The sequence below is a fragment of the Penaeus chinensis genome, chromosome 43, assembly GCF_019202785.1.
Source record: "Penaeus chinensis breed Huanghai No. 1 chromosome 43, ASM1920278v2, whole genome shotgun sequence".
Classification (NCBI taxonomy): Eukaryota; Metazoa; Arthropoda; class Malacostraca; order Decapoda; family Penaeidae; genus Penaeus; species Penaeus chinensis.
The window spans coordinates 19,941,489-19,951,488 of NC_061861.1; the positions used below are offsets into that span (position 1 = coordinate 19,941,489).

At 35.5% G+C, this 10,000-nt stretch overlaps 1 protein-coding gene across 1 annotated transcript in view; it reads left to right on the forward strand.

Moving 5' to 3' along the window:
- LOC125048386 (1-phosphatidylinositol 4,5-bisphosphate phosphodiesterase classes I and II-like) overlaps positions 1-6,362 on the forward strand; it is a 27,115-nt gene extending 20,753 nt beyond the window's left edge. Inside the window, exons 12-16 of the mRNA XM_047647053.1 lie at positions 1,258-1,420; positions 1,608-1,780; positions 2,837-2,981; positions 3,366-3,445; positions 3,649-6,362. Coding sequence (XP_047503009.1) covers positions 1,258-1,420; positions 1,608-1,780; positions 2,837-2,981; positions 3,366-3,434 — 550 coding nt within the window. The 3' untranslated portion in view covers positions 3,435-3,445; positions 3,649-6,362. The remainder of the gene's footprint in view (positions 1-1,257; positions 1,421-1,607; positions 1,781-2,836; positions 2,982-3,365; positions 3,446-3,648) is intronic.
- The last annotated feature ends 3,638 nt before the right edge of the window (positions 6,363-10,000 follow it).

Consider the following 10,000-nt stretch of genomic DNA (forward strand, 5'->3'; position numbering starts at 1 on the left):
ATCAGTGTTTACATAAAACAGTCATTTCTTATATACTTTTGTCAAAATAAGACATGGTCTTTTTTTTTTCTGTTCTGTTCCATACACAATATTTCTCTATTTAACCCTTAAACTTAGCCAAAGGCTTGACACAGGTATTCAATTTGTAACAATTTGAATAGAAATGATTGCATAATGCCAGTCTATAGATTTCTTTTATGCATATACATATATATATATATATATGTATATATATGTATGTAGATGTGTATATATATGTATATATGTTTATATATATGTGTATATAATGTATATATATATATATATATATGTATGTATACATATGTATATAAATGTCTATATACACACATACATATATACACATACACATACACATATACATATACATATACATATACATATACATATACATACACATACACATACACATACACATACACATACACATACACATACACATACATACATACATACATATATATATATATATGTACGTATGTATGATGTATATGTACATACATATTTATACATCTGTGTGTATACATACATATATACATAAATATATTTATGTATATATATTATATACACACACACACACACACGCACACATATATATATATATATATATATATATATATATATATATATATATGTACATATATATATATACACATATGTATATATACACACGTGTAATGTTTTTTTCAAGATCATCTTTCTTATTCTTGTGTTATCATTATTTTATTCTGGCCTCATCATTGTTATTTTCTTGTCTTCACACAGTTAACTCAATGCCGCCTGGGAAAATGAATAAAGAATGGGAAAAATGCTGTGTTCATTTTCTATATTTTTGTGAAATGTTTGCACATAGATGGCTCTGCTTCTGCTTAGCCACAAAGGAGTCAATTAGTAGACCTTGTGACCTTACGTGAGTTGAATTGGCAGGAAAAATGTAATTTTTACATGTGCTATGAATATCGATGGTGTTATATTTATTATAAACATTATAATTACCATAGTGTTATAAACATTAGTAACAGCAAAATAAGATAACATAAAATATTTATGTAAATCAAAGAAAAGGGTAAACAGGTGAGACAGGCAGTACTCATAATTGACTCATTTGTGACTTAGTACAGGTCTAGCCATCTATGTATCAAAATAATCAAACAAGTAACTCACAGTGGGCATAGCACGTACGTACATGTCATGCCCGTCGGCATAGGGTTAATGCCTTATTTTATTGCATGTGTACAGAGAGCCCACCGGACGAGAGGCAACCCAGGACCTTAATACAGTGCAGGAAGAGCTGGAAAGTCGACTGCAAGAGGAGGACAAGTTGCACAAGACCAGCCTTTGTGAATTAAGCATGGAACACCTAATAGCTGAGAAGAAATTACAAGAAAAGTACCATGACACGGTATGTTTTTTTTTTTTTTTTTTAATTATTGTCACTTGTTTTTGTCTTGTTTGTCTGGAGCATAGTGGTAAGCTATTGGAGTTTCTGATTTATGATTTTTTTTCCCCCCCTTATTACCTTAAATTTTCCGATCATTTTAACATCTCCCATTATGATGCTATTTTCTCTTAATGTATGAAAATTCCAGATTTATGCTGCACTAGACAAAGCAATGAAGATGTCTCAGGCAGAACAGTTAAAAAAATTACAGACCATACATGATAAACAAGTCGAAGATATAAAACGAAGAACTGAGGAGCAACACAGAGAGAAGCGAAAGGGACTTGGAAAGACAACAGTAGACAAAGAGGAATTAAGCAGGTGAGGAAACTAGACCTAGCATCTTTCATCTTCTTCCCATGACACTATTCCCACATTTACTAAAGTATATTGTTAACTAATTTGACAGATCTACTTTTTCTTGATATGGTTATATTCCCGCACAGCCTGTTATGAACTAATTTGAAAACCTCTTTTTCTTTACCAGCATATATTCTCACACAATTAACACAACTCATTATTAATTAATTTGTAACCTTCCTTTTCTTTTTACAACCGTACTTAAAAATTCTTAACACAACATTATTAACTCCTTTGTCATCTTTTCATTGTCCCTCTTGCAATGAATTCTCACACAATTAGTGCAACACATTATAAACTTACTCCCACCAACAGGAGCTATGCAGGTGGGGAAACCACCCTTTAATTCTCCTCCTTATAACCTTATTTTCACAAAACTACCACAAGAGGGAATTTAACAGATGTGGGACTACTTCATATTTTTTTCTTTTCATTCTTCCTGTACCCATGTTCCTGCACTATTTTCACAACTTAGTATGGACTCATTCCCACAAAGAGGAATTCAGCATATGTAGAAACTGCTGTTGACTTTATCCTTCTTCCTACAAATTCATTCCCACAACATTGTACAGTTTGGGTTTCGAGTCTCCCAACTACATACTCCTCTGCCCATTGCTTCCTTTTTTGTTGGGTCGTGGGCCCACCTGTCTCCATTCATTATGACCTGTCACCTATCTTCTGTCTTCCTACATTTCTTCTTTCTCTTGCTCTCATTTCCACTGTTTGCAATGGCTCATCCTCCTTTCCTTTATTATACAACTGGGGTATCTCTAACAGTGCTTTGCTTGCCTTCTTTTTTATACAGCAAATTCTTGTAATTTTCTTTCATATTCTAATAATTTTCCTTTATAATCCCGTCATTTTTTCCAAGTAACTATGTATTTTTTATGGTACTAGAGTAATATTTCAATATATATGTGATCATAAGTTTAAATGACCAGTCTTCAAAGGAATTTTTAATAGTTCTGAAGCAGTAAAACTAAGCAATTGATTCCCTGAACCTTTTGATTATTCTAGGATAAAGCGTGAGATCAGTAAACAGATTGTCGCAGAAGGTATTCAGGAGAGACAAAAGCTTACTGATATTCATGAAAAGAAGAAAACTGAATTGGAAAAACAGCATGAAGATGTCCGAGCACAATTTGAAGAAGACAAACAAAAGGTAAGCCACAGTTTTGGTGGCATCTTCATCAACGTCACCTCTAACTCAATAACTACAATGTGCAGCATTTGCTTTAATGGGATGACTATGACATGCAGTATTTGCCATAAAGATTTCTGTGTCATTTATCAAAATTTCCAAGCATATATATTATTGTGAATCTCCATTTTTTCTTCTAAAATTAATTTTCTCCCCCACTTATTATGCACCATAGCATGGCCAGATTTTTTGTTGCACAATTCCCAGATTAAAGAGTGGCATCTGTGAAATGTGACAGTGATTAATCCAAGGAAAATAACTGTTAACTCAGTGCAGGTAATCTACAACAATGATAAGTTTGTAATTTCCCATCTCTTTTATAAACCAAACTTTCACTCTTCGCAGGCCAGAAATAATATTGACCTGGAATATGAGGAAAAACGCACAAAACTGGAAGAAGGTCTCTCCTCGTAGACTTTTTTCAGGTATGCATGACATGGTTACGAAGTTTAATGGTTGATTGTATTTTTCTTGAGTCATTCTCTATTATGGGGAAATTAACATATACCAATAATGGGTAACTCGGATAGGAAAAGTATTATTGTTGTCTAAAAAGGACAACTTGCCGCCTTCTATATCATGCATTTATTTCTGACATTACTAAAAATAGACCTTCATCTCATTCCAGCACAGGTTGAAGACAAATGTGCACCAGTATTAGAGATGAGGGTTGCTGACTGTACAGAGAACACAAAGTGCAATGTTCCTTAGCAGTGGGCCCTTTTATTTACGCAGATGACAGTCTTGATGTCACGCCCCACACCCCCCCACCCCTTCCCACCTCCCAGCAGGTTCTTTTTCCCGAGTTTGTGATTGGCTCAGCCTGACCCCCGAAGGTCATTTGTTAGATTATTACCGATGTTAATACTAGCTGGCACCTGAATAAATGAAAAGGTCGTATATTTGTGGGTCGTTCGTTACTAATCAGTGTCTAGATAAAAAACCACTAGTGCTACCCATATGAGCCAAATGTGTGTTTAGAATTTATGTGATTGTGGGTTTATTATGTACAGTGTATTTCAGATGAGAATTTTTATATTTGCTGTAAAATAGAATCCTGACAGTAGAGGCAGAGAGTGAGCATGAGAGCTCATATTGTTGGAAATTAATTAAGAAGATAAGGGTTTGTTCATTGGGTCAAGAACCCTTGGTACGATTTGGAAAAGATTCAACACATGTGGTTATTAGAATGAAGGAAAAGACATATGAATGGTAGATTTTTCTGTAGTTTTAAAGTTTTTGTTGCGAGAGATATATTTATTGATCTTATACGTATTTTGTAAGTTTTTATTCTCCAGTGTACCATGTGCATTCGGATACAAATTAAGTTATTTTGTATGGGAACATGACCATTTTCCATGCATCTTGTAGTTTTAGCATCATACAAATCTTGTCAAGTATTTTGATCAGGTTTAGTTTCATGTTTTGCCATTAGGTGCCAATATTTCTTTTCTTCTATTATGTTTCATGAAACATATTGTGATAAACAAAAAACTGTAAAAGATGTTGATTTTGAAATTGAGTTCATATCATCCTTCATTGTATCATTCAAGTGTTTATTGCCATATTCTTAATGAATTTTGTTGTTATTTGTTCATGTGGATAAACTTTACAGTTTGTCTTTGTCGGGAAAATTAAGTGATTATGCCCTAATACAGTATTTTTGTAAAAAAGAAAAAATAATTCCCTAATTAGTTGTGATCAGAATATATTGTTTGTGATTTCAAAGAGCTGTAAACAATCATTAGAGGTATGTTGATATTGTCATTTATTGTTGAACAGTGTATATAGCTATGTCATTGAATTTTTAATATGAATATAATCATTAGCATCAGTAACATTATGGATGCAAATTTATGTTGTAATTGTATTAGGTATTTCTGAAATGAAAATAACGATAACGAAGGCTGCGTTAAAACAATTTGCCTCTCAAGTGTGGTATCTCCTTTATGCTTTCCAATAGGAGAATATTTTGTTTTTGACAATTGATGAGGAGTGTTCGTGCTGAAAGTTCTCCTTGTCAGAAACGGAAAGAAGAGGCTGTACTCAGGTTTCGATCGTCTGAGACATGAAGAAATGAAGGGGAGTCATGCCTAATACCTTGCATAAACCCAGATGGGAAAGAACCACTTTTAACTGAGGTTTGTTGTGATACATTGACAGAGGAGAGTCACAGGGAGCTAACATTTTACGAGTCTGGGAAATTTGTTTTCACTCTTGCCCATTTGTAAACCTCTGAGATAACCACTTCTCATCAATTGTCGATCGCAGCCAGATGATTCTATGCAGATGTAGTGTCACCATAGTTATAACTTGCCTTTCTACTCCTTAAAAAACAAGAAGCTCTGTCCAATAGTACAGGTGTTCAGGGGTCCATTCCATTAAAAATAAAAGCATGGGTACAGTCAACTCTAGTCCATCAAAGCTTTGGTATTTCATTGTGATATGAAAGGGAAAAAAAAAACGACTAAATATGTAGGTCCCTTTGGTGTGAACTTTGAGCTGTTTTGGATGAATTTTCAAGCAGTATCTGTCATAGGTATTCACTGAACTCCTTACATATGAATATGTAATGGGATTAGTTGGTGTACTGTGGAGTGGAATATAGTAAAAGTTCCATGTTAATCTAGTTTGTATCACCTGTTGTGATAGTTCTTTTTAACTAGGAAGGCTGAGATGGGGCCAACAAGTTCCAACTGTCAGTTTTTTTGCTCAATAATTGTTGAAGGATTACTTGTTAAAACTTTCCTGCTGTAATTATAATATAGAGACACTTTCAAGGACAATAAATTCCATCTTACAGGCACTTCTTAGCTTTAAAAGAGAATGTTAACCTATTGTACTTTGTTCATGATTTTTCTTGGGAAGATGAATGGTTAAGGTATAAAAATGCATTTATGTTGTAAATTTGTGTCTTGCATTGTAATTATTTGGATATATGAATATATTTTCTGTATATGATACACTCAAGGATCACAGTTAATTCTTAAAGAAATGGTCATTGGAAAACTCCAAAGTCAATGAATTGTGGGCTTTTTTCATACGATAGACCTTTGATACTATACACCTACTTTTGCTTAAATGTTCCCTTGTTGACTTGAGCTCACATTTTTTTTAATGAAAGGAAAAAAAAATAATCTTCAAAATAGTATTCTGATACTATTGTGTTCAAGAATGCCTGTATGTATGTCAACACTTCTTTTTCATACAGATTTTTTTTATTTATACAGAATTAACATACCACTTATCCTCATGAATACATGTTCTCATAGAAAAATATGTGTACATAAATAACCTGTTTGTTGTCCTGTATTTTAATTTTTTAATATAAACAGAGTATTAGTTTAATTTTGGATGCATTTTGGGTTGACATTGGCATTTATTAAAATACGCATTTTCTACTTTTTCAAAACACAGAAAACTGAAGCATTTACTAACATAGATGAAAAATTCCTAAGCTTCCACAGAAAGCTAATTAAACCCATATATGAGAGAAGACTTCTAAAGTCTGTGTTTACAGTTACTGAAGTAATGATACACTTGAATGTCTTCTGTATTTTAGGAAAGGGTATTGATATTGATTATCTTCTGAGAAATCCTTCATGATATTTTTTACAATTTAACATATTCTTGCTAAATGGTGCTTTTTAAATATGAAAAATAACAAATTTCTTAAGATGGGAGTATATATCAAACTCATGTATATGTGTGTGTGTGTGTGTATAATTATATATATATATATATATATATATATATATATATATATATATATATATATATATATATATATACATATATACAGACACATATATACATATGTATATATACACATATATATGTTGAAGTATCAGATTTTATTTTGATGGAGGGGCATGTATGTATGATGAGGTGTGCATGCATCAGGAACAGAGAGTGAGAATGTGTTTGAATTTTTTCATATGTTACACTGACATGCTATATAGATGTTAATTTCCATACCTTTTAATTCAAAAATAATTTTGGTTATAAAAACATTTCATGACTTCAGTCTATATAATGTTTTCACTCATTTTGTACATACTTTCTTTACATGTTTATCTATTTTTTTAGTACATATGTAAACATATATAGCATTACATTTTATTTTCAGAGTAGTCAAAAGAAGAAGCATCCTCATAGATAACATCACAATTAATAATCATAATCTGCATATAAATATATATATATATATATATATATATATATATATATATATATATATGCACTCACTTGCATGACCTCATGTTTTTGTCACACCCACCCACACACACGCGCACACACACACACACACACACACACACACACACACACACACACACACACACACACACACACACACACACACACACACACACACACACACATATATATTTACCCCGTAACTTTTGCATCAATAATCAGAATTGATTTCCTTTGTTTGTATATAGTAACATTAAGAAAGATTAAAATTTCTCAGACCTTTAGAGTTATTAGTAATGGAAAATATGCACTTGTCTCTTGGTCAGATCATGGCTATTGCAATGCTATTTCTGAAGTCATAGCTTCTCAGTGAGTAGGTTAAACCACAAAGATGCTTTTTATCATTCCAGTGTAAAATAGAATATTCCAATATACATCTCTAATTTTTAATCAATGAGTTTTGTTATGCTGAAATCATTAACTCTAATGCACAAATACTCAGCACAATACTTGCACACTCATGCTCACACCCAGTCATACTTATGCCTATTCTTACACTTACACCCACACATTCATACATATACTCATTTGTATTTTATGAATATCAGTTATGAAAGATGTATGCTTGGATAATAAACCTTGCTTTTATTTTTTTCATTCTCTTTTATAAATGAAGAAGTGAAGACAGTTAAATGGATAAATTCGCTACTAGATGAAATAGATTTGACTGTACCCATTGCTTACTTCATCTTCAGACAAGTTATTGAGTGTAAGTACTAATCTGGTAAAATAGGAGAAAGAAAACGAGAGAGAGAGAGAGAGAGAGAGAGAGAGAGAGAGAGAGAGAGAGAGAGAAAGAAAACGAGAGAGAGAGAGAGAGAGAGAGAGAGAGAGAGAGAGAGAGAGAGAGAGAGAGAGAGAGAGAGAGAGAGAGAGAGAGAGAGAGAGAGAGAGAGAGAGAGAGAGAGAGAGAGAGAGAGAGAGAGAGAGAGAGAGAGAGAGAGAGAGAGAGAGAGAGAGAGAGAGAGAGAGAGAGAGAGAGAGAGAGAGAAAGAAAACGAGAGAGAGAGAGAGAGAGAGAGAGAGAGAGAGAGAGAGAGAGAGAGAGAGAGAGAGAGAGAGAGAGAGAGAGAGAGAGAGAGAGAGAGAGAGAGAGAGAGAGAGAGAGAGAAAGAAAACGAGAGAGAGAGAGAGAGAGAGAGAGAGAGAGAGAGAGAGAGAGAGAGAGAGAGAGAGAGAGAGAGAGAGAGAGAGAGAGAGAGAGAGAGAGAGAGAGAGAGAGAGAGAGAGAGAGAGAGAGAGAGAGAGAGAGAGAGAGAGAGAGAGAGAGAGAGAGAGAGAGAGAGAGAAAGAAAACGAGAGAGAGAGAGAGAGAGAGAGAGAGAAAGAAAACGAGAGAGAGAGAGAGAGAGAGAGAGAGAGAGAGAGAGAGAGAGAGAGAGAGAGAGAGAGAGAGAGAGAGAGAGAGAGAGAGAGAGAGAGAGAGAGAGAGAAAGAAAACGAGAGAGAGAGAGAGAGAGAGAGAGAGAGAGAGAGAGAGAGAGAGAGAGAGAGAGAGAGAGAGAGAGAGAGAGAGAGAGAGAGAGAGAGAGAGAGAGAGAGAGAGAGAGAGAGAGAGAGAGAGAGAGAGAGAGAGAGAGAGAGAGAGAGAGAAAGAAAACGAGAGAGAGAGAGAGAGAGAGAGAGAGAGAGAGAGAGAGAGAGAGAGAGAGAGAGAGAGAGAGAGAGAGAGAGAGAGAGAGAGAGAGAGAGAGAGAGAGAGAGAGAGAGAGAGAGAGAGAGAGAGAGAGAGAGAGAGAGAGAGAGAGAGAGAGAGAGAGAGAGAGAGAGAGAGAGAGAGAGAGAGAGAGAGAGAGAGAGAGAGAGAGAGAGAGAGAGAGAGAGAGAGAGAGAGAGAGAGAGAGAGAGAGAGAGAGAGAAAGAAAACGAGAGAGAGAGAGAGAGAGAGAGAGAGAGAGAGAGAGAGAGAGAGAGAGAGAGAGAGAGAGAGAGAGAGAGAGAGAGAGAGAGAGAGAGAGAGAGAGAGAGAGAGAGAGAGAGAAAGAAAACGAGAGAGAGAGAGAGAGAGAGAGAGAGAGAGAGAGAGAGAGAGAGAGAGAGAGAGAGAGAGAAAGAAAACGAGAGAGAGAGAGAGAGAGAGAGAGAGAGAGAGAGAGAGAGAGAGAGAGAGAGAGAGAAAGAAAACGAGAGAGAGAGAGAGAGAGAGAGAGAGAGAGAGAGAGAGAGAGAGAGAGAGAGAGAGAGAGAGAGAGAGAGAGAGAGAGAGAGAGAGAGAGAGAGAGAGAGAAAGAAAACGAGAGAGAGAGAGAGAGAGAGAGAGAGAGAGAGAGAGAGAGAGAGAGAGAGAGAGAGAGAGAGAGAGAGAGAGAGAGAGAGAGAGAGAGAGAGAGAGAGAGAGAGAGAGAGAGAGAGAGAGAGAGAGAGAGAGAGAGAGAGAGAGAGAGAGAGAGAGAGAGAGAGAGAGAGAGAGAGAGAGAGAGAGAGAGAGAGAGAGAGAGAGAGAGAGAGAGAGAGAGAGAGAGAGAGAGAGAGAGAGAGAGAGAGAGAGAGAGAGAGAGAGAGAGAGAGAGAGAGAGAGAGAGAGAGAGAGAGAGAGAGAGAGAGAGAGAGAGAGAGAGAGAGAGAGAGAGAGAGAGAGAGAGAGAGAGAGAGAGAGAGAGAGAGAGAGAGAGAGAGAGAGAGAGAGAGAGAGAGAGAGAGAGAGAGAGAGAGAGAGAGAGAGAGAGAGAGAGAGAGAGAGAGAGAGAGAGAGAGAGAGAGAGAGAGAGAGAGAGAGAGAGAGA